A 26,097-nucleotide genomic window follows, 5' to 3' on the forward strand; every position below is an offset into this window, starting at 1 on the left:
AACTACAGTTCATTAAACACAACCCTCAGTTGTTACTTCTTTTCCCTTCTTGCAATGTTAATATGTAGTATAAACGCATGGAAGAGTCTATTTTCTAGGCATACAACTGCACCGCCATTTTTCCTAACATGCGATTCATACCGATTTCGATAGAACGCTACACATACATACTGCAACGCGGTTGTTATTGTTGGACATCACTAAATCCGGCTGTTCTTTTTTTTTCCATATAAAATCCACGTACTTAATAACGTTATTTCAGCATTTTCTACAATATAAAATTTTCAGAGCCTTCATCGCAAACAATATCGCAACTATAGAAAAGGAGAAAGGGGGATGTTAGCTTTTATAAGAAAGTTACAACCCCTGAATTTTCACCTTTTCATTTCTTTCAATATCTCTTTTTAAGACTTACCACGCCATTTTCATCTAGTATGATATAGAAGCATGCCGATTTCACATACATACTGAAATGCAGTAGAGTAAAAGGAAACACGATGCTATTAAGAAAGGGCACGAGGAAAGGAAGAAAGAGTATGACTTTTTAGACTTACATTTGAATTGGTAGTATTACTAACACTTCAACACTTCGGGTTCAAAACCTCGCTTGGATGTAGACTTCGTTCATGTGAAGAAAGCCGATGGTTCTACCCAGGTGCCTGCTCATGCCTGAAATAGTGCACGCGGTGCACTTAATTCGCGTCGTCCTCCATCATTAAAGGCTGGAAAGTCGCTATATATGACCGACATATAATTATATCGGTGCGAAGTTAAAGTCCCAAAAACATTTCATAACGACTTTCCAAGCAATCGAACATTAGAAAGTCCTTTGTAAAAGATTTTATAACATATATTGCTTGTTAATGCTCGCATATTAGTTGCAAACGCGATGATTTCGATAACGGAACAACGCACCACGTTTGTTACATAAACAATGTAAATACTTAAATATATTTTGTGTTTAACTAGCTGTTGATGGTAGATCTGCTTTTGCCATTGGCGTAGCTTCTATAAGGCACCACAGGCCCGGGCCTGCAGATTATCCGAGAAAGTCAAAAAATAAAAATGCCAAATATGCAATAAAAATCGAAGGGTAAGTGGGGTTAGGCTGTAGCAGGTAATGAATCAGTCACTAACGGGAGCGTACCTGGATGGTTTTGAACTGTACGCTAGATATGAGCAGCATTGTTACGAACGAAGTAGCGATGCTGCGAGTACGATGTAGGTGAGGGAGGGGGTCTCCATCTCCCAGAAAATTGAGATTTAGAGAATGATTTAGGCAAGAGATGCGTTCTCTTGCTATATTCAAGCGTTAATCTATTTTGTTTTGTCACATTTGTACTACATATTACGGAGGTAATCATTTAAAATCAAAGTTTAGCACACCGCTCATGCTTAATGGCAGGGATCGTGACATTGTCTAAAAGCAAAAACTGCAACTCGAGTAGCCCAGGATATTTTGAGGAATACTACCTTTCTTCGTATACTTTATTTACAATTAAGAGTCCTAATTAACTTGACCATGAAACTGTGTATCGCTCTAGCACGGCTGAGACTTAGAACGCTGAAGAATCAGAGTTCTGTGAATTGCTCTACACAATATACTCCCTGTTTTCGTACATTAGACATCAATAGTAACAGTAGATATATGGTTATGTTTCAAAATATTTGTGTCACTGAAACACTGTGTCATTCTATGATATATTTTATTGTACAACTGCCAAGACCCGCTCACGCCAAAGGGGCCTAACACTATGGCAGTTTGGGTAACTACATCTAACTGCTACACACGTGAAAAAAACGAATATTCGAACCGTGTGCAAAGCTGTCACTATGATTATTCATTCATTTCTTTATTATTCATTTAATATCCTCCACAATGTCAAGATTACATAGGCAATGAATGGAACGTTACCTAACACATTAAAGGTATACTAGGTTTTTTTTTGTATTTATCGCATTTGAAATCTTCGTCAATGCATTAATTTAATGCATTGCCTCTGCATCAGCATTTTGGTTAAGAAATAATATATCTCATGCAGTGATTTGTTGTTGAATAAATCATTGTTTGGAGTTCAGATGCGAAGGAATTATATCACGAGGGCGCAGCCCGAGTGATATAATAATACGCATCTGAACGACTAACAATGATTTATTCAAGAGCAAATCACTAAATGAGATATATTATTTCGATTCTAACACCTTACCAAGGATTTTTAAGTACATCCTTGATGACATTCATTAAATATTTGCCCGTTTTCAATCGGTTTCTTTTCCAGCGCGCCGCTATGCGTTTGACGCCATGACGTAATAATTATGACGTCAGAACAGTGATTTGTTGTATAATAATTCACCGTTTCCTGCCTACTTTGTTTAACTGGAAATGAATCGGACCGTGTTAGAATAAGTTTTTGATACATCGCACTTTAAAGCAGCATGCCTCCGGATTTGGCTAAAAATAATCTTTCTTTCAAATTGAACTTTGGTCATATTATGAACATTAGAATCTAAAATATTTTAAAAGTTCCAAATCAAGAAAAAAAGATGACCGCGTCTGGAATCGAACCCCGGACCGCCGCGGCAATAAAGACATTTTCCCGTCGTCGTAACCAATAGCGCTATAGCTGAAGTAGTGATTAATGACTTCAAAAATATAGATATTTATAATCGAGACAGTTTACTCAGAGTAAAAGCGTGACAAAGGCTTTTGGATTTTCATCTTAAAAGGTAGTAAAAACAGCAAATTCTCATGTGTTTCCGTAACATAGTTTGTCAGTAATTAAGTTTTAAAGCCTTCTTAAGAAATATAGCATTTATTTCAAGATATCTAAAAAAATATTTTTTTGTTGTCGAACGATCTGGAGGCATGCCGCTTTAAAGGTATACTAGGTTTTTTATATTTTTGTTGTAATCGTATTTGAAATCTTCGTCAGTGTTTAATTTAATGCATTGCGTCTGCATCAACATTTTGGCAAGTTTTTGATTAATGTATTTATGCACACATTGCAAACGTTTCAAGTTTTCTCATGTGAAACTTAATATTTATAGTCATATTAAACATCTAATTTTGGCAAATGCAAATTTAAACTGCGCGAATTGCTAAAAGTATTTCTGTATTAAGATCTGGATATAGATTGATAGAATTGCAACCATTAATAAAGTCTTCGATATCACGTAAGTAGTCACGTTTTTCTTACTCGAGATAACGGAATACTATCATTTTTATTCTCCCACTGCTCTGTTTTATTGCATCTTATTGATACTTGAATAGCAGTCAGGCGGGTGATCCTTTGTGCAAACAGATTCCGACATGCCCAAATTGAGTATACCGAGGTTCAATGGGCAAAGTGCTATGTAGGTATGTTTGTAGAAAACGAGCGCTCGGTAGTTGCCGTAGAAACTTGCATGCACAACAGAATCTCGCTTTTGACTGAGTATCGCAACTACAGTCTTACGAATTTGCCCGAAATATCGCTCTTTTTGAGCCAGGTAACCTCAAGGGCATGCATCATTAATAGATAATTATAATTACATGTAGCTCGCACTGTGGCAGAGAAAAATCAGCATGATAGTAAGCATGATTAGATAATGATCTTTAGATTGCTTATGATAAAGAGAAAACACATTTCTCTTATATGAGTTTGCAATAGAAAATTATTTGTTTTATACATACTGCAGTAAGTAAAAAGAGATAAACATTTTTCTTTTTAAAAACAGTTTTATTTTCCATTTTAGTATGGTAATAAAATATTATTAACAACAGTAATAAATTGAAACAAAGTTTTATCTATAGAAATGATTTATAAAGATATTTTTACTATAAAAGAATTGGTTAATGCATATATAAAAAAGACTTATTCTTAAGCATGAAAAGCATGAATAGTTAATATATGGTGACACATTTCTTTTAAAAATGAAAATGATAAGAATTTCTGATTAGAACTTATTTCAATTGCTAAAAGGACGAGATGTGAACTGTGTATGACGTCGATATATACATATAAAATATTACAAATTCTAAACACCCGGACCTATATGTTGCCTTTCATAAATATTGAACCTTATTTCACGGATAAACACACTAACAGAATACAAAAGTGAACAAGGGTATTTCAAATTTAAAGTGCGTAAATAATTGTTAAGTCATTCTAGATAATCAAATAAAAATGATAATTATGTGGGATGAAAAATCAAGATGACTGTGATAAAAATATATCTTGTCACTTTGCAATAATTTTAAAATAATCTTTCAATCTCAGAATTATTTATATATAAAAAAGTTTTGACCGTGTTTTTATATATAAAATCTAATCTTTCACATTTCGCTGATTGTGGTTATTGATACACACACAGAATGAAAGGCAGCCTGTACAAATAATGTGATAACATAAGATAAGAATAATTAGTATAGTTGCAGTGGTGCTGACTTTATAGTCAAGCTAATTGCTAGCAATCATATGCCCTCAGTAAGAACTTAATTAACACCTTGGTGTGAGAAGGAAAGAGATTTTGTAGTATTTTTGCTTTTCCTGGGCTTGTTCCATAGACTGACTAGGGGTTTGTGGCAAAATGTTTCGCCTGAAGTGGTGGTCTAAATCTAAAACACCCAAACATCCAGTTTATATACATGTACCGGTGCTGAGATTTAGTGTCAATTAAATATAAATCATTGGCTAAACTTTTTGTAATAGCAGCAAATATTTATACTGTGTTTAGCTATACATGCATTACGTCTTATTTTAAAGCTAGGGCATACAGTACTGTTAATACAGATTACCCTGCTACTTTCTGTTTACCTAAATTATATGTAGTAACTGTTCGTATTTTCAAATATGAAACTCAGATCTAGTATACCCCTGAGACATAGTCTTTAACTTGTATCCGCTTGTATCTTTGTATGTTCGAAACCTCGCCGAGATGTCTATTTTTCATTTTTCATTGTGAGGAAAATATTTTTCATTTTTCATTGTGAGGAAACCATCAGGTTGGCTTTGTGAACAATTTATGGCTTTATCCAGGTTTCAGTTCATGCCTAAAGTTATGTACGAAGGAGACATCCGGGGTCTTCCTCCCAACATTAAACACTGTTAAAAGCTGGACAGTTCTTTTGAGACATAAACACGTACTTGTAAAAATTACAGTTGATGATTTCATACTAAACCTCTGAAATTGTTTAGGGTTTTACCTACATAATTGTTTTCCATGGCATTAAAACACTTCCTTTACTTTCATTTTTCGCTTGTTTCTACTTAAGTTTGTCACTTAGGCAGACAGAATTTTGGTTCTTGTGAGACATATCTATGCGAAATGTCTTCTACATGTATAGAAAACTTCAACTAAACGGATGCACAATATACACATATGTAATTAAGATCATATGACATTACGGATTCATTTAAAATATACGAAACTTAAAACGATTCACAATATATGTTCGTCAAATAATATGTCCGTACTCTCTATACAAGGTTTGTTCACTTTACGCTATAGATCACAATAATACAGATGCCACTGATCATGTGAAGTGCAAACTGCAAAGAAGATAAGTATGATATACAGAAATGAAGCACTATCCGTATAGCCAGCTTTGTAAGCAATGTGTAATTTAGAAGGAAGAAAAATACACATAGATGTATTGTTCGAAGGTGTTGCCACCGACCGTTCCTGTGCGGTTCCCACTGTGTTCCTTTATATGTATAGGCGTATGCCCAGATACGCGCCTGACCAATATTGAACATGTAATTAGAGCGTATTTATTAGATATTTCCATGATTAAAAAAATAAAACAGATACCAGTAGTTTTAATTATTTTCTCGCTCGTATACCACCGCCCCGCCAATTATCGCCCCACAACTTTATTAATGTTGGCAAATAGACAGTACTTGCGCCGAAAAAAGGGGTTGCGGATGTCATGATCAAATTACGCGGACGGGATTCGAACCCGCGACCTCCGGGTTAAGAGTCCTACGGTACTTACAGGGTTTTTTTTACCAAGAGGGGAAGGGGTCCAGGCCTGTTTTTTGGCGGGGGTGGTGGGTGGGGGGTGAAATAGCTAGGTATTTAAGCAAAGGGGAATAAAAACCTGATGTAAAGTCAATTTTTGTGGAAAACTGCATGATTTAAAAGAAATTTACTGAGGGGAAGGGGCCTATCAGTGGCCCCTATTACGAAGGGGGAAAAAAACTGATTTAATTCTACCCCATTCACAACAAACAAATTCTGTTTATTTTTTTGCTGAATGCTAATAAAAGAAATAGAAAACCTATACCACTCACAGTGTGACTGATATGGAACTGATAATACTGATGTTGGGTCAGTTATACTTAGTTATGATAACTTAGACATAAACTGAACTTTGATCGTTTTTTTATGTGTTTTTTATTGAATTAAAACTCTTCCGCTTAGCATTGGTTTTATTCCGCCAGAATGGCTCAGAATGCACCACAGACACTCTAGTTTTTCCAAATTTTCGTGGGGAGGATACCCCAATACCCAACTACCAAAGTCGCTTCTTCGGCGCATCGGGCCTGCAATTTATAAAATGCCAACTACGCCCCTGTTTGCGGCTTATCAATATAGTTGGTGTCGCCCAGGATGTCCATGACAGTATTGGTCGACTATACCGCATGTTTAGTGTTCAACCCGTTTACAGTTGGACACTACGCTTCCCTCTTTGATTATGTCTGACGGAAGAGGGGGAGGACTCTATGATAAGCAGTTTTTAAACCCTACCAGGACTGCACTGTTTTGATATCTGTCTTCTGGCCTGTTTCGTCGGGCCCTTAATTATGGTGGTTTTCTTGTTGTTCTGTCTTCTGTAAAGGCATTGAGTACAAACGTTTTTGGTTCTTAGGGTTTGCTTTTTATATATGTATTTATACACGAGCATTTTTGTGTTTTACATGCCATGTCTTTTTGTTACAATTACGTGTGTTAGAGATTCATCTGGAGGGGATTACTTTTATTTACACTGTCCCGTGTCTTTGGAACATGGTGGGGGTAAGAGTGAGGTTGGGTGCGCACCATAAACCAGTTTAAGCTCCCCAGTGGTGTTTTTGCCACTGACCGTTCCAAGGCGGTGCCCCACTGTGTTCCTTTGTTTGTTCGTTTTGTTCTCGTGTGTTGGCTTTGTGTGTACGTGCGTGCGTGCGTGCGTGTGTGTGTGTGCGCGCGCGCGTATGTGTGTGTGTGTGTGTGGTGTACGTGTGCGTGCTGTGGGTTTCGTTTTGGGGAGGCTGCGTTTTTGGTACGTTGCATTCCCTGTTTGATATTTGTCTTTGTTTTTTTTCTCCTTATGTATCAAGATGGCTAATATGATGGTAAGTCCTATTAATCGTGAAAAGGCTATTCAACAATGCTATAGTTACAAATGTTTTAATTAAGGCACGGCAAATACTGCCAGAGCCGCACATCGCCAAATAGGCCCGCCTTAAATAGAAACACAGACGCACACGTGCATGCACGCACTCAAACATACTGCGATGACAAAAGGAACACTGTTGGCACTGCCCAGGAACGGACAATGGTAACACCTTCGATATTTTTCTTCAATCGAAATCATATATTGTTTTCAAAAAATAAAAATAATGATAATTATTTTATTGATAAAAGCTGGTCCTTTTGGCAACATTTCATTGAGTTTTTCCGAAGGTCCTCCTCCTTGCATTATTTTATCACCCGACATTCCGTAAGCCAGCTGGATGGTTTCTTCATATGAAGAATTCAACGCCCCGAGTGAGGCTCGAACCCACATCGTTGAGGTGCAACTGATTCAAAATTAGCGACCTTAGCCACTCGGCCATAGAGGTTCCAGGTAAAACATTTGTATTCAAGCATGCAAATGGAAAATAAATATACTTGAGTCATCCGTGGTTTCAAGTAAAAAAAGCTTGCGCTTAATATAACATTTAACGTCAATATCGATGTGCAATTCAATATATCAATCTACATCCAGATCAGGATACCGAAATACCAAAGCAATTTACGCAGTTGAATTTTCGTTTGCAAAAATTGATGTTGTTTACGTTTTCTAGAAACTGTTTACTTTCATGTGAGAAAGATTAATCAATGATTATTTGATAAAACCTGACACATTCGCAATGTATGGGTAGACGCATTAAATTTTATCAAAAAACCTGTCAAAATCGGATGTAGAAGTCATGCATGAAACTAAAGTTTAAACATTACGATGATTTCAAAAACGATAACAACAAAAATAGATTATCCTTACACAATCCAATCGAGACTCTCTCTCTCTCTCTCTCTCTCTCGCCTAACCCCTCGCAGCATTGCTGTTGGCTCATGGTTATGCTGCTCGTCTATCTGGCGTACAGTTAAAAATCATCCAGGTACGCCCCTTATTTAGGTCATTATGGCGACTTTCCAACAATCATTTGTACACTTTAAATACAGGTAAGAAGTCAAAATTTCAAATTTATAAATATAACGCACCTTCCGTAACCGGTAACGTCAAGGTTGTTTGTTTTTGTCGGTGATAGAAAAATCCTTTTTTACACGTTTTCTTTTAAAGTAGCTGTATCGATATGTTATAACGGAAACAAATTAACTATTTTTCTAAGATTTAGGTCTGGGCTCAAACTTAAAGCAAACTGAACCATTCCCGCCAGGGGCGTACCTGGATGATTTTGAAATGTACGCCGAATATGAGCAGCATATATAGCTACGAACCAATCAGATGTGCTGCGAATGTGGGGTAGGTGAGGGAGGGGGTCTGAATCTCCCGGCGTATTGGGGTTTTGGGGCCTCCCCTTGAAAATGTTGAAATATTTTCGGCAAGGGATGTGTTCTCTTGCTATATTTCAGCGTTAATATATTTTGTTTGTCACATTTGTACTTCATATTACAACGATAATCATTTGAATTCACAATTTATCACACCGCACACGCTTACTAGTAGGGATCGTGACAGTGTCTATTTAAAATAGTAACTGGAACAGCCTCGGATACTTTGAGGAATATAACCATTTTCCGTATAGAGTTCTATGTAATTTACCATGCAAATTGTGTGCTTCAAGAGCTCGATCGCTCTGGCACGATACTTGGCTCCTACTAGTATTCATTAATAATCTTATCTAAGATTTTAAAATGTTGAATATCTATTTCGCAGATTTTTCCTTTTGTTACTTCGTTACAAAGATAAATAACAAAATGAATTATGCCGGACTTGATATGTTGAAAATTCAGACTTCTGTGAATTGCTCTATACAAAACACTCCAGGACAAAACAACTTTAAATCAACAATAACAGTAGATATATAGTTATGATTCAAAATATTTTCGTCACTGAAACGTAAAGATTGCATACTTATTAGGCAATGAATGGAACGTTTACGCACACATTAAGGATGTATACTAGCTTTTTTTGTTGTTATCGTTTTTGAGATCTTCGTCAATGTTTAATTTAACGCATGACTTCTCCACCCATATTTTTTTATTTTTATCATTTTTTGACAGAGTATCGCACAATGATTCTAATAAACTTTAAACATTTGTAAATGACTGTGGTAAAATTGTAATTTCTTACTTCGCTAGTTGCGCCATCCCGTTCAGCACACATGGCGCATTGTATTGAATGCTGTGTTTTTGTTACATCCTCTCCAAGATACTGCGACTGTCCAGCATCTTCATACAGCCGAACTATTTCATCCACACGTTCTTTTACCTCCATGAATTAGATAAACCTCTCCCTAAAATGAAAAGTTATGTGCAAAACTTTAAACATCTTATTAAATCTAAAAATAGCCTGACCTTGATAAGATTTAAACTCGCATGTAGATGAACTTAAAGTGTTAAGACTTATCTCGCAGTTTTGGAGTTTACGACTTGGAACACACTTGACTTTATGACTAAAAATAATTTAGACTCAGAAGGCAATGGCAGTAAAACGATCATGCAATAATTAAATATACCTTACTGATGGACGGACGGATGGATGGAAATACACAGAATATGCAACGACTTCGCCTTTTTGTGTTGCAAGAACTAAAGAAATGACGCCAATATCACACATTCGCACCAGATTGAACAGATGAATATTTGAAAGGATGCCATACTCTAAGTTGTTTTTGTTTCGATATTCATTCGCCGTTTAGACAAGGGAAAGAAATGCTAGCCGAACTTCCAGGTTTTTAATTAAGGATTGAACGTTATTTCTTGCGCGTCCCACATTGAAACTTCTGGCAAATCCATTTATCGCGCTAGCGATTCTTGGAGGATGTAGTTTATACCAGTATGAACATTCTAGGACCTTATATTTACATTTTTACAGCAGCTGAGTACAAAAATAAAAGGCTTCTTTCCAAGAAAATCACACAATAAAACTTCGACTGTAGACCTTTACAACAGATAGATAAAAAAGCAAAACAGTCGCGACCACGCTTAATTTTGATTCGCCTACCGATAAAATACAGTTCCTGATTTTGGTAAAAAAATACCTGAAATCCAGGGAAAAGGATTCAGTTTTGATAAACTGTCTTAGCTATCACTAACTGCTTCTTTAAAAAAATTTGATTTGATTTTTTAACGACATGTTCTTTGATCTGCTTGTGATCGAAGTCAGATCACATGTTAAGTATCGCGGAAAAAGATTGCCCTTGATATTATTGCACCAATGTTATTTTTACAAAAATAAACGTTTTTTTTTCTATAAGAAATACATGTGTACATGGTGAATGTAAATATTTACCTGGGCAACATAGAGGAGAACCTGGATCTGACATACGGAGAAATAGCCCATAACATGGACATATGACATTATGACATTATCAAACGGACAAAGTTATACGCAGAGTTATACCTATTTCTGTTTTGTAGAAGAAATATGTTAGATTTGGTTTCCTTTTCATTTTACAAATTGGACACATAGATTACAAACACTTTTTATGTCATGATATCAAAATAAACAATAAAATAGCTTTAAATATGGGTTAAGCTGCAATATCAACAAAATCCTGAAATAACTAAGCAATTTTTATGTTGCCGAACTTGAAAAGTACGGTAGTTTGGCAATTATAGGCATGGTTTGCAATGCTATCTAGAATTCAGGTTATGTTAAACTTTATTTCATTGGATCGTGCTGAGGTAACGTCCAGTCTAACAGTAGCGCTTTTGTTAAAATGAATTCAATAATCTAGTTATGTACGGAAATGCCGAACGATTGTTTTGTTCATTTGCTATGTGTTACGATCAGTGATATTACATTCGTACTTAAGATGAAAATTTTCCACATTTGCTTCGTTCCATGTATTTCGGCTGCATAAGGGTGTTTCGCCAACTTTCTGTTTGTAACACTAAAGGAATTAATAACATAGATTTGTTCACCTATTTAGTGTTGTGTGTTTTTTCAAATATTTGGGATAGATTGAAAAATTTAGTGAATCACCTGATAGCCTTTACCAAGTCACATCGTTAGATTTTTCTACGGAGTACGCAAAAACCACCACCCTTTTATCTACCCCTTTCCCCTTTTTTATATTTTGCATATAATTTTAAAAGTACGTGTTGGATTTTTGAAGCAACCCGTCTACTTTATTTTTCCGTTACAATTTTCTCTTTGTTGCGGGCCTGCTTTGCGATGCATGGCTCCAAGGGGTGCTCTGTGCTTCCAGAAAATCTAACCCTACGTATTATCTTTTTAGTAATATTATTATTTATTATTATTATTATTATTATTATTATTATTATTATTATTATACCAGATTTATATAGCGCCCTTTTCATGATAAACACGTTCAAAGGCACTTTACATATAGCAAACGCAGCCACACAGGGCGCGAAATTCATCCTCTTCTAGTACAGACACAGAGCGATCTGACCAGAGGGACAGAGTAAGATAAAGCCCCCAGAACACAGAGAGAATCCTTTTTAGATAAGACTTGTCCGGCTAACTTAGCCTAGCCCTTTGCGAATAGACAGCCTGGTTCTTTAACGTGCCCGGTGTATAGCACCGATACACGCAAAGCCGTCTTTCCCGGGAAGAACCAGTACAGGCCTCCAGTTAGGTGGGAGACACTCAACACTCGACAGCATCTCAGAAATTTCCAGTGCCTGGACCGGGATTCGAACCTCTGGATTGACAGTCAAGCGTGTTACCACTATTTATATAACTACTGACATTGAAATCTGACAATTTTGAAAATAGATCAACTAGAGGGAGAGAGAGAGAGAGAGAGAGAGAGAGAGAGAGACATAGAGAGAGTAGAGAGAGAGAGAGATAGAGAGAGTAACAAATTGTAGTATTTTTTACTTATGCACTATATTGTTCCAGATACGGGTTAAAATCTAAGCAGATATTGATTTCATGTTTGGCCCATCTAACACTTGACGGACAACGCAAACTTAGGTAGGAGTTACTAGGTCCTACCAAGGAGTTACTCGGTCCTAACTAGGAGTTACTAAGTTGTACGTTGAAGTTTCTAAATCGTAGTACGAGATAGTAAGACGTGCGTTGTCCCCAGGTATTGTCATACGTAGGAATTAGTAAATTCTACGTATAACTTACTACAAATCCCTGTGCTGGCACCGTGACGCTTTCACGGAAACCTGTGCCATAATTTTGCATTGCCTATCATCGGTTAGACGAATAAAACATTAAATCATTATTATGCTACGGTGTTTAAACGTGCCTGAACCAAAGTGCAAAATATAGGACATTTTTCACAATAAAGCAGCAAAAGGATTTTTGTACTTATCATTACCGTAAGTCTTACTTTTCTTTATTATTTTGTAAAAATAATAAAAAAGAAAAGCTTGGTCAGATGGAAAGCTACTGATTGATTGACAATTTCATAATCGAGGTAAACATCTATATGGTACTTTTCCATAGGATTGACGATAAAACTGCACTTAAAGATGTTTTTCACAATTATTTCTAGCGGACAGAATTTTTTGTAACTTTGCATATTTATAGATTGATGTATGACAAGTTAAAATAGAAAATAAAAATGATAGGTACCTGTGCTTCTTTTTTCAATATTTAAAGTTTATTAAGAACACCAAATCGGTATTTTTGTCTGAAGAAACAATACATACATGTTATAACAAAACTACTGCAAACAACTATTTATTCAAAGTTTCACTCTGATGTTACTGTTTATGCATCACAATTAATGAAACCACTATAACTATGCATAAAATGTCAACATATAGATATATTAACTCAGAAAAATTACTCTTGACAGATGTCAAAAGTATCTGAAACTGAGAAAAACACGAAGTATTTCTTAATGATATGAAAAATCTAGCGGACAGAATTTTACCAAATTTTATATTATGTAAGTTAGAACTAAGACAAAAAAATCTAAACCCAAAAAATAATACCAACCCGTGCTTGTTTTCAAGAGAAATTAAAAAATATTTACTCCACCCACAAAAGTATTTTTTCATTACCCCACCCACCTACAAATTATGAACATTTTTTTCTTACAAAACAAATTGCACAATGTTATTATCAGTTTCTTAACCAATTTTCTTACTCACATGCGGAATAATCGGAATGATACTCCTTTGAGGTTGCATGCCTCTAGGTCAAATACTTTTTGAGAAACGTGCTACACAAGCTTTCACATGCCATTTCAGTATATATTTGACCACGTCAAGGGACATAAATCTGTTTTCACTGAGTGAAACCTCAAATCAAAATCATTGGTGCACAATTTCGCATGCTGAATTTAATTTTTGTGTGGTTTCATGACTCCTGGCGCATATACTTTTGAGGTACATGCGACACAAATGTTTAGAACCTTTTTGTACAATTTGACTGTCAAGGGCCATAACTCTGGTCTTACTACGTGAAATGCGGGATGGGGCACAAAAAGTAAAACAACATTTTTAGGAAGTCACATTTGAACCTGAAGGAGATAGATCTACGTTAAGATTTTCTGGAATTTTATTTGACTTGGAGTCGGCTGCATCATTACTGGACGAAATGGTTTACTTTCAAATTGGCTGCCCACAATGTATTCGATTCGAGCACTTCCTACGTCTACTCCTCCGATAAAACATCATCACTTTTAAAGGTAAAATATGGATGCACGAAGTATATTGTCAATACATACGATGTTTTTTGCGCGAGTGCGCTGCATATCGGACAATTATGTACTTTCGGCGGAGAATCCTGGTTATCGCTTGCTGCGCGATTGAGCTGCGCACAAAATATTGTGATGAACTCCTTTAAAACATCATTAAACTATACAAACAAATATCTAACATTTAGAAACGCGCAAAAAATTTCTTTGTAAGACAGTGACATCGTGACAAAAACAAAATAACTTCTTTATCCTGTCATATCTCTGGAACAAGTTTCAATTTCGTTTGATAGTTGATTATTTATCAGCGAAAAGTCACTATCTCCCCCCTATGTATATTTATATTTGCTCGTTTTATAAAAAGGTACATGTATTTTGCAACATTTAGAAATCGGTAAAATAAATGAAATGATGTTTTTGCGTTGAAATTGTTATATGTTAACAACAAAATACTTTTTCAAAATGTGTATAAACGCTAGATGTACTATTAGAACTATGAAAGACATTGTCAAAAAGATACCAGGGGCGTTGAAAGTCAAGAAAAAAATGCAAGGTAAGGAAGTTAACGAAAATGTTAATAACTGGAAACAACACGTGAACTTCTAAGCAAACGCCCGCGACCAAGCTTAATCTGAACCTTCTCGTCAGTATATCAGCAAGAAGAAAAAAAAAACAGACAAAATATTAACAACTAAAGCCAATTGTCGTATTCATTTAATCACTTTAATCAGTATCAGTTGTCAAGGTTATTTGTCTAGTCTTATGAAATGGTTAGTAAACACAAATGTAATGCTTCTAAGACCGATATTTTGCTTCCGACCGTTTTTCATTTGTATGCAGCTGCATTGCATTATGATTATCATATACTTGCACGAGACAGAAATAGCTCTGCTATAGTAATACCATTTTTGAGTCGGCTAAACGCTGTCAAGCGTTTGACGAGTCCTTGCTATCGCACGATTTCTCATTCTTAAATGGCCTCACAACACAGCGAAGTGATGTAGTTCCCTTAGTTTGTCTCTAATTTCAAAGAGTTCATTGATCGAATGAAGTTCATTTATATCAATCCTATTTGCCATGACAAGTATACGATGTAATCTGTCATATTTATGACTTGTAATTGTGCAATACTCGAATAAAGCCACGTATTTTCTTCCGAGGTAACTCATTAAGCATAAACACGCATAACGATTCTGCGGGATTTGGTAATACATTTGCGCATATGATTATGGTGACGAATATTATGCCCTTTTGTCACAAAATAGCAAATATGATGTTCACAAATTTAAATAAAAACTGCATATTAACTTTTTAGCCAAATTATCCATTTGTTACCCTGTCCGTTTAAAAAAATAATCTTTAAAATCATTACGTAAATAACAAATTTATTGCGCTGTGCATTTTATGAATTGCGCAGACTTACAAAGCTTGCGTAACATCCAGCGAAAGATAAAATATCGTTCCAGAACATACTGCTAGTATTTTATTGAGTGGGTATCTCTAAAAGCATTTGAATGTCTCTTACAAAGAGTTTACCACATCGATGAAATTGAATTATGACAGCTTCATTTTAAATGACCCGAATAAGATATGTGCAGTACGTTAATTCTTCCGCGAGACTTCGCGGATGAATTCTAACTACATTCTGGACACTTGTCGGCGAACACGCGTGACCTGTTTATAACAACGCTTCTACGACTTTGCGTGGGTTGAATTTTGCAGTCAGTAAACAGATAAATTATCGGAAGAAGAAGCTCTTACTGGTTTGTTTAGGTACTACTGATATTAAAAATGATTTTATTTCTGATTATTCGAGAAATAAACAAATCGGCGAAATATTAAATTGTATTTTCTTGTAGTTTTTGAAATCGAAAGTAGATCGTCTATGTTTGGCTGCTTTGACGAAACGAAATAACGTTTTTATGAAAAGATTTAAATAAGAGGTAATTTAACCGTAAACTTCAATGTCAGATACTGCCAATTGCTGCTAAATGTCTTCGTATCATCACAATTTGTAAAATATATTGTTGAAACTGGAGAAAAGTGTAATCGTATCCGGATATAATATTTTGGGTAAATATCGAGCTGTGTTATGAAATTTTAACATTCAAGTAACATACATGATAAATATTATTGTAACAGAAATGATTCTAGAATTTATTTTTATTACACCTACAATAATCTATATCAGACTCATATTCTAGTCCTGAGGCATGATCTGAAAGTAAAAAGATGAAGTGACAGTCATACTTTGGATATTGTAATACTAGAAAGAATCTAGGTAATATTTAGAAATTGAAACAGAAGATTTTCAGTTAAAGTCGCACCAAAGGCTGTATCAAGGGTCTACATATTCAAACATTTCTTGTGGTAATACCTCAAACCCTTCTTGCAGGAGGGGGTATCCTCCCACACCCTTCCCCCATATTGCCACTTTACAGTTTGATACATTTGCCCTTTTACCACCTGCCGCAATGCCCATTTCAAAATCTGACTCTTTAAAGCGGAAAGAAACTCCTCTCCCTACACCCACCCTGCTACCGACCACGTAAAAATGGCTCAAACATTTTTTCTGCCCAGTCTGGGCCTGTCTGTCTACATGAATCAAAATGGATAATTGAAAGTGGATGGACGTCGGGATAACAGACATGATTTTTAAGGGGTTAACAAGTCTGAAATAGAATAAATGATAGTTTTAACTAAAAAAGAACTGCATTTATTAATATCGGTTACACTATATATTGACACTCAGCAACATTTACATACAAGTATCTCTAAACGCAAAAGTAAGTATACTTTAAATTGACATCACTTATAATATGATTGAACAATATCTAACATATGACAAGGCTATCGCCAGGCCCATTATAATATCTGTAAAATATCAGTTCTTTCGTCCATCCGTTACAAATTGTATGTGGCAATCCGCGCTGTAAAATTTTAATATTATAAATTGTCACATGTGCGAATATATACCAGCCGATAATTGCCTCTTTTGGCAATGCCGGAGGCAAATGTTTACTGGAAAATAAAGTCATGGGCAGTATCTTAGTGTCAGCTGTCAAATTGTAGTTTGTACTTTCAACATTTTTATTTCGGCGAACCATTCTTCAATTTTAGAGAAATATATTGGGTTTAAATACTTGTATAATGTCAATCAAAGTTTTACAAGGCATCGACCGAATGTTCATTTCATTTATTGTAACAAAATCTCTCTTTAGTTGGGGAAAAAACTAAAAAAAAAAACTGAAACTGGTAGACTATACTGTCAGTACATCAATCATTAGCCGACTCAGGCCCTTCAGGCCTTTGATTTTAGTTTTGACTGTCCCCATTCCAGGGCATGTTTTGGATTGTACTATTATTAGAATGTACAAAATTATGAGTAGATGAATTGTAAGGGTAGTATCGTTTAGGAGAGACATTCTTCAAAATATTGGACGATTACATTAAACCGTATATATTAACCCTTAGCCTGCTAGATAAATTATCGTCTGCTGGAAATGTCGTCTGCTAAAATTGTAAAGTTCATTCAATTTGCTCCAAAATTTGAAGAAATATTGTCAGAGTAGCAAACAGCTTGGAACCTGATCTGATCTGGTTCCAAGCAGTTTGCAAAGGCTGTTAAATTCGCCTGCAGCAGGCTAAGGGTTAAGCGGGGCATCTTTGACCAGGGTATGGAGGTCTACCATTTGCACTCACTAAAAGGGGTTGATACTTGGAAGGTCAAAACAATAGACCTAAGAGGAACAATAAATAGTGCAGGGCACATGCGTGTCACTCCTGCTTCATTGCAACGTCATTTTATCATTGAAACCACTTGGTCACTGTTCAGAACAATGGAACAACAGGGAGGGCAAAAAAGCAGTATCTATGTTTATTCATCCAACAATCAATGCTTAAGTTGAAAAAATGGACTTCTATGCATATAGTAACTACATGTATTCGTTAATATCATTGACTTACAAAAAGGGGCCTCCGTGGCCGAGTGGTTAAGGTCGCTGACTTCAAATCACTTGCTCCTCATCGATGTGGGTTCGAGCCTCACTCGGGGCGTTGAATTCTTCATGTGAGGAAGCCATCCAGCTGGCTTACGGAAGGTCGGTGGTTCTACCCAGGTGCCCGCTCGTGATGAAATAATGCACGGATGGTTCTTGGGTCTTCCTCCACCATCAAAGCTGGAAAGTCGCCATATGACCTATAATTGTGTCGGTGCGACGTTAAACCCAACAAAAAAAATGACTTACAAAAAGTCGTTATTGCGAAACCATGAATATTAATTTCACGGTAATCTGAAATACTGTTCCGTGTTTCTTTTAAAGGTTCCCGGGCAAACAACGGTTACTATGCTACTTTCAAAGCATATACAGGTATGGAAGGAGAATCTGTCACTTGCAGGTGTACAGTTTGCAGGTGAACCGGACGCAGACAGTTCTGTAAATCTCATTGTTGCCCATGTACTGGGATCGAAAATGGTGAGAAAACAGGGAATTGTAGTAACACATGCATTACATTTAAGTATATGTTTCCGTTGTTGCAATTTTGAGTTTAAGACATTTTAGTGTTTTACTATGCTATCATATTTTGGATAATCCAGGTTTAGTAATTAACCCATGATGGCATACTTTTAGACTTGATTATTTTCAAATCAGTTGTAAAACACAGGTTTTGTTTCTGACCAATAATGACGTATATAAGTATTGAAAGTACTTCGTAAGTAATGGATAATGTTTATTTCAGAAAAATGTGACCGATATGAATTTTATTCCTTCTGAATGTACACAAAGAAAAATAGAAGAAATGTGTAAGGAGAGAATGAAAAGGTAATAAGTAATACTTAACATCAGGATGCTTTATAAATAACCAACTTAGCTCTTTTGACATTCGTTAACAAGTTGCAAACATTACTGTTTAAAATGCCCCTGATATGTGCGCTTTTAAATATTTTAATCTGTAGATGCGTTGTTGTTTTATTTTTCGAATAAGTATTCCGTTTAAAAGTTTCGGTTGTCCAGCTTATGTTATTCGTAGAAAAAGTAATACTGTATTTCTGAATTATAATTTGATCACATGTTATACTAAATACATGTTAAGAAAATAAACGCAACAGTGGCATTGTGTTCAGTTTAGAAGACAGACATGGACTTAGATCTTATGTACCAACTAACACATTTAGTGTGACACAAATTAAGCAAGAAAGAACTTTAAGCAGGCAATAGGCAAAGATCAAAACGCTTTTTCATGCCACTGCTGTCTATTCTGTTTTTACAGTTCGTAACTGAATCTTCTATAGTTTGACTTGGTTATGTTAAGAGGTTCTAAATGAGCCTATAGATTTCATTTATATCAATCAATTGAAAGATAAGTTTCTTTTTCAAGGAAACCAGTGCAGTATATCATCGGTGAATGGACTTTTCATGATATGACACTGGAGATGAGACCGCCGGTTTTTATTCCACGACGGACAACAGAGGCAATTACAATTTGTAACTAAGCGCATATTTCAGTAAATTCAACTGTGTTCTTAGGTAACATGATTTAAAAAATGCCCTGATGTTTCTTTCTTCTTGGTTTGGACTTGGCTTTTCTTGAATCTGAGTGAAAAGGAACATAATAATATAAAATTTCAATACGATGAGGAGTTATCAGCTGTAAACTAAACATAGGGTCTGATACGTTTATTTGCCTTTTTCTTCCCTACAAAATGATATATTTGGAGGTGATAAACTGTGTTGCTATCCAAATTTACGGTGCTGTTCAAGCCTTTTTTTATAATTTTGTAATAACTAGTTTATCTTAAATTACACAGGACTTCGCAAGCATTATAGTGAATGAATGGTCATTGGAGCATGAACAGACAGGGAGATTTCTAGAGATTGGCTGTGGAACGGGAGCAGTGTCTCTTTATATACTCAGAAAATTGCCAAATGTATGACAATTACTTATCAAAGAAAGGTCCAATGTTATATTTGTATCCGGATTAAAAATTAAAAATATATGTTCTTGTATTCTACGTAATTCATTCAAAAACTCTTGTATACTACAATTTATCTACCACATAACTTAACTTTCCTACGCTATTACAGATATCCTAACGATTTTAATTTTAAAAATGTTGTTTATTTACCTCGCCATCCATAAAACCCGTATAGGTAAGCAGTCATTGAATTTTTAAATGCATCTTTAATGTTCTCTTGGTTTTAGGTAAAATGTGTTGTGGTGGATAAAAATGAAATTGCCTGTAAATTAACCGTCGCCAATGCAACACGATATAATCTAGAAGAAAGAATACACGTCATCCATGGAGATATATTACAAGGTAACATTTTGATGGTTCATATGTTACATGGAATACATTTTATTTAAGAGTAATATTCCCCTGAAAGTAAAAGATGTTTTGGAATGGTAGGCGTGATTATGTTCATGCGTTCATCGTACGCTGAGTCCATTTTCTTTGACTAGAAATAAGTTTATGCGGAACCCTTGCACGATAGGAGTTACTAGTTTAGGTAGGCTTTTGTGTAAATGATCAGAAAATATGCAAAGGTGTTCATTGTCTACAAATTTACTGTTCGAAATACGTACGGTAACGCTAGTATTATTCATAACCGTAAATATACAGGATGATTACGAGAATTGTCCAGTTTGAGTTTTTGTAAACTTATAGGGCGATATTATGTTTTGTGCATTGTTTAAGGGGTATTATACAATGTCTTTAATTTCACAGATCGAGTCATATCAGAGCTGTCTCGATGTGGACCTTACAATGTTCTTGTAAGCAATCCGCCTTCTATGTCAACAGATAAGATGAGATCTTTTGGACCTGAACTAGAGTACGTAAACTTTGCTTTTTCTATCGTATAGCTATAAGATTCAGCTTCAGATATGTGTATAAACTATAACACATCTCTGAGCTGAAACGAGCCTCGTTATCACGGTATTATTTCATCCGTTCAAGTACTCAAAACTCATCTTTCACTTTAATAGGATTTTAATCCATTTTTCTTTTGATCTGACTAAACAAATCATGCAACACAATTTGCAGACGAGTTATACTCACAAATTTCAAACGATTATAGCTTTCTACAATATTTTGTCCACCATTTTAATTGTCAACGAAAGGTCGGATGTAGTACTATTTTGCGAATCTAAACTTTCTACGGTATGTTTTCATAAACTTTGTTTATAATTTTATTAAACTTATGAATATGAAAGGTTAGAAAACGAGTATTTCGTGATAAAATCAGTTTCTAACAAGAGTCAGTACGCAAATGTTTGGGCTGACTCTGATTAGGTTAACAAATGGAGCCAATAAAATATATAAGAAGATCATTTGGAAACATCGAACGGAACCAAGTAAAACAAGCAAATTCGATGAATTGGTATCCCCCGCCGAAAAGGTTTGTGGTGAGGAATGGCAAAAAGATATATCCGGCAAAAAGTTAAGGATGTTAATAAGAAGCAAATAATTTCATTAGTCAAAATCAATTTAACAGAAAACAAATGTTTAATTAAAGAGTACATAATAAATGTGTGATACTTTGATCCTGACTAAAGAATTTATTTTGAATGGGATATGCTTACTGTAATAAGCTTAGCTTTTAAAATTAAATGCAGTTAATTGAAATGTGAGCTTGAAGTTTAACTGGAACGAAATATTGTCTTCGAGTGGTTTGGCACCAGATGTTGCTGTTTAACATGTACATTTGAACTTAAAAGGACAGATGTCCTTAAGAGAACACAGGTAAGATATCTTGAACAGGGCAAGGTTTGTGCAGTCACAACTTAACATGTTGAAGGTTTGAACATTTAAAAAAAAAAGGGAATGGAAATATATATATCTATATATATAGATATATGTATATATTTATTTTTTTAGGGGGTGGGGGTGCAGGGGAACGGGAGAGGAAACAAAATTTCACATGTTGATTATAAATATTGATTGAAAATTAAAAATGAAAAAAAAAGGGTAAAAGGGTGAAGTTGGGGGGGGGGAGTGGCAGAGGATGCATGATCAGTGGTGGGTATGACTGGGTGGAGAAGTGAGGTGGGGGAATGGTACAACTTGGAAGGTTTGAAAAAAAATCTAAAATAAGAAATGAAAAAAAAAAAAAAATTGGTGGGGGGGAGGGGGGTTGGAAGGGGGAGGGGGTGTGACCAAGGCAAGTGGGTGACCAGGTGTGGGTGCGCAACTTCACATGTTTCTGCCGAATGGTAAGTTTGTTATGTACAAATATGTGGATTTTTAGACAATTAAAGGGCAATAACTCTGAAGTTACAAAAGAAATCCATATAAAATTGTCTGTGCACAACCACATTTATAGTGCTCTAAATTCTGTTAAAGTTTCATAGTTCTAGGTCAAATACATCAAAAGTTATGATGCAGAAATTGCCATATCTATAGATCTATAATACCCTATAATACCCTATATAGTTAACACTAGAAACTTCTAAGGGCCATAACTCTGGTGTTACTTGGGCAATCTGTCTGAAACTTGATGGGCCCCATAACCTCATAGTGGTGAACATGTATATGAATCTAAAATAAGGAATGATTTTTTTTTTGTGGGGTGGGGGGAGGGTGTCGGGGGATAGGGGGAAGGTGTGTGATCAAGGTAAGGGGGTGACCAGGTGTGGGTACACAACTTCACATGTTTATAATAAATGTTCACAGAAAAGAATGAAAGAAATTTAATGAAATTCTGCCAAATGGTAAGTTTGTTATGTACAAATATGTGGATTTTTAGACAATTAAAGGGCAATAGCTCTGAAGTTACAAAAGAAATCCGTACAAAATTGTCTGTGCACAACCACATTATGGTGATCTAAATTCTGTTTAAGTTTCATAGTTCTAGGTCAAATATATCAAAAGTTATGATGCAGAAATTGCCATATTTATAGTACCCTATATAGTTAACACTAGAAACTTCTAAGGGCCATAACTCTGGTGTTACTTGGGCAATCTGAATGAAACTTGACGGGCCGCAAGAACTCATAGTGGTGAACATGTATATGAAGTTTTAAATAAATACTCCCAACCATTTCTTAGATATGGCTCCGGACGGACGGACGGACGGAAAGACGGAAGGACGGACGGAAAGACGGACGGAAGGACGGACGGATGGACGGACGGACAACGCCAAAACTATATCCCTCCGACTTTCGTCGGGGGATAATAATAGCAGACTCGGCTTGACATGAACAACAACACCCAATCAAGCTCCCAAGCAACAGCTTGAGCGGAAGTCTATTAACACAGACATTAAATGACCATCGGAAAATAAATACAGCGGCAGTAAAATCACGGTAGCCAGAACTAACCTTTTTCTTACATGTTATACATTATTACTGTAAACTTGTTCTGTGAAATGTATAAATAGATATTTTTGTCAATTTAGAAATAATCCTAGTTTTTAATGCAACTGACCGGCCTTCTAGGTATGAGGATCTTGATGCGATATATGCTGGTACTGATGGTCTAGATATTATTCGGAGGATACTTGCTATATCACACACTCTCCTATATGATAACCTAAGGTACGTGTCCAGATTCTGGTTTGTTCCATTAGCTTGTTCGGTCAAGTGTTATTAATTATTTCGTACCGGAAGCATTTTTTTATGAAATGTTTTATTAAAACTTAATACAAATGCTAAACCATAATGCTTAACCATCATTCGGTAATGTGTGTAAAGAAACAAAATTTTTGCTCCGATATGGCTCAATCTTGATTTTTTTTAGATATATGTTACACTTTGTAATGTCGAAATCTCCATACTCTTGTAGGGATATATCCGGGTTATCGTAAGATATAAGCTATAAGAAGAGAACATAGTTTATGGTTTATTGATATTGTTTTATTTAAGTGTATGCTGGTAGGTACTTCTACTCGACTGAGTTTCTTTGGACGACGACATACCTTACAATAAGTTACGCCTACTTGAAAGAAAGAATTTGATTTTTAAAGGAGTGAACTCGTGACCTATATCCCATTTAGCGACAGGCTGCTTTGTCTGGAGACATCTTGTCCTATGAAAGCATATACATGTGCAAGGAATCTGTAGTCAAAGCTCCAGGCTCATTTTCTGGTGGTCTGTCCCCCAATCATTTTATAATATTAAGAGTCAACTCGATTACGGGGGGAGCTTTACGCTTGAATGAATGACTTTCCGGAACACCATTTAATAGTGGTGTCATATAAGAGGTAAAGAAGACTTGACCCTAGCTGGGTTCGAATGCTCAATTTATAGGTTTAGCCACAGCCACAAGACCAGAAATAAAATGACAAAAATCATGATATTCTACCCTATGCACGGTATGAAAGACATGCCCATGAATAGGGAAACTTCATTCGCGCATTTCGACCATAAACGCGTAGTTCAGGAAATATTGAAGAATTGATAATTTACTTTCAGTTAAAATTATTTCAACCAATAATGTCCTATCTTTGTAGGGATCACGTTTTCTCAATGTTCTTATCAGTGAGACATTTAACATGTTTCTATGTTTTCATCAACGTTACAGACTTTTTGCACAAGGTCCTCTAGTAAACTTCCGGGAAATGTTCGATTGAAAATGGCTTGTATATTTCCCGTTTATGACCTTGTTTGTCATTCCATACACGGGGGTTGGGTACTATGTACAATAACATTTTATTTTAGGTCTGGTGACAGTTGGCTTACCGGCGACACTTAATCCACCACTACATTTTCTGCTTGACTTTCACGGGTAATAAACCAAGCTGATGTTGACATGTCAATGTCTGTGCTGTATTATATAATAACTGAATTGTTTTGTGGTGTACTTGCCTTTAAGCCACCTGTTTTTCTTGTACCTTTAGTTTTGTTTGGCTGGAAATGGGCGAGCCTGAAAGAATCAAGGGACTACTTGAATCACATCATGAAATCAGGCTTTCATATATGGAGACTTTCAAGGATTTCAGAGGAAGGTAATTTGCTTCAGAGCTATATTTAATTATGTGAAGCTTACATTACCGCTTTTTAATTACTAGGTAATTAATTCATTTATTTGTTTATTGATAAGTTGGTTAAGTTAATGAAGCAAGTATGTATCAGTTGGTACAGTAAACATAAGGATGTTATAATAGCACTGAACGTTTTCATTAGTTATTGACTGGTTGATGCAAGCAATTCATTGATATGTATAGAATACTGTGGTTATTAATTCATTGCAATATGTAATGATGTGTACAATTTATAAATATATGAAATGGTCCGATGATTTTTGTAAAGGTCTGTTTAAAACCTGTTCTAAAAGCGAACTCCTTACGGAAAGAAGCAGATGTTGCATGTATAATAATATGTGAATGTATTTTCGTTATAGGGATAGGTGTTGTAAGTTGCAGTTGAATGACGCACAAACAGTGTAGAAACTACGGAAACAATAAAGTGATCTGAGAGACCAGAGATCTTGATGACATCTTTATTGACGTTGATGTGGCAGTTTTTAGTCTTACGAAACTGTGTTCATCATTGAACATGCCATTGGTTTATATCTTTCATACCTCTTTTACGAAACCGAATACCATCAGGAAGGCTGTAAGACTTTATGAGAAGGCAGCAGCAACAATGACGTAATTTGACTCTTTTGTGTTAAAGCTTATTTATAATGCCACCATGCAGTAACCCTTGTATAAGAAATTTTAGCTGAATGGTAGTGCAAGATGCAGACGTCGCTCCAATTCCAGAAGCTTCACTTGTTCTAAGACTATCAGGAGTAAATCACCCATACATGTACGGGACTCTCATCCGAATGTTTGTAATTTATGTTGGAGGAGCGGGGGCATGAACTCACGACCTTGGTTTCGTGGTCAGACAGTGTTACCAATGGTCCACTTCGTCTGCTAAATAAAATGTGTGGTACCACAGTTTTTAAATACTACTACAGTTAAACACGCCATTCAGTACCCCGCATTGTGACATAAATTAGTTTGCTGATTGTTTATATTACATGCAGTAAATAGGCTTCATGTTTATTTTTGCTGAACTTCTTTTCTCAATATACGATACTGACATAAAAAAAATATTTTGTTTT

At 35.6% G+C, this 26,097-nt stretch overlaps 1 protein-coding gene across 4 annotated transcripts; it reads left to right on the forward strand.

Annotated features, from left to right (window-relative positions):
* Window positions 1–1,881: 1,881 nt before the first annotated feature.
* Window positions 1,882–26,097, forward strand: LOC128550108 (MTRF1L release factor glutamine methyltransferase-like). 4 transcript variants are annotated; one of them, XM_053528267.1, is made up of 10 exons: window positions 1,882–1,929; window positions 18,368–18,520; window positions 18,786–18,868; window positions 19,425–19,518; window positions 19,855–19,974; window positions 20,250–20,364; window positions 20,773–20,878; window positions 23,484–23,582; window positions 24,884–24,991; window positions 25,387–26,096. In XM_053528267.1, exons 1-10 carry the CDS (start codon window positions 1,900–1,902, stop codon window positions 25,430–25,432), a joined length of 954 nt encoding a protein of 317 aa, XP_053384242.1. In that variant the 5' UTR covers window positions 1,882–1,899; the 3' UTR covers window positions 25,433–26,096. The 4 variants fall into 4 exon arrangements, with proteins under 4 accessions (XP_053384242.1, XP_053384245.1, XP_053384243.1 ...); XM_053528268.1 differs by lacking the exon at window positions 1,882–1,929 and adding an exon at window positions 2,939–3,174 and having other exon boundaries at window positions 25,387–26,095; XM_053528269.1 differs by lacking the exon at window positions 1,882–1,929 and adding an exon at window positions 12,593–12,717.

Source organism: Mercenaria mercenaria, chromosome 17 (assembly GCF_021730395.1).
Source record: "Mercenaria mercenaria strain notata chromosome 17, MADL_Memer_1, whole genome shotgun sequence".
Classification (NCBI taxonomy): domain Eukaryota; kingdom Metazoa; phylum Mollusca; class Bivalvia; order Venerida; family Veneridae; genus Mercenaria; species Mercenaria mercenaria.

What these genes read in the sequence shown, in the direction of transcription:
- LOC128550108 (XM_053528267.1), top strand. Translation starts at nt 1,900, where the DNA reads ATGAATGGAACGTTACCTAACACATTAAAG. An exon ending in TGTAAGGAGAGAATGAAAAG is followed by an intron (nt 18,869 to 19,424) that starts GTAATAAGTAAT and finishes TTCTTTTTCAAG; the next exon opens with GAAACCAGTGCAGTATATCA. An exon ending in CCATGGAGATATATTACAAG is followed by an intron (nt 20,365 to 20,772) that starts GTAACATTTTGA and finishes TTAATTTCACAG; the next exon opens with ATCGAGTCATATCAGAGCTG.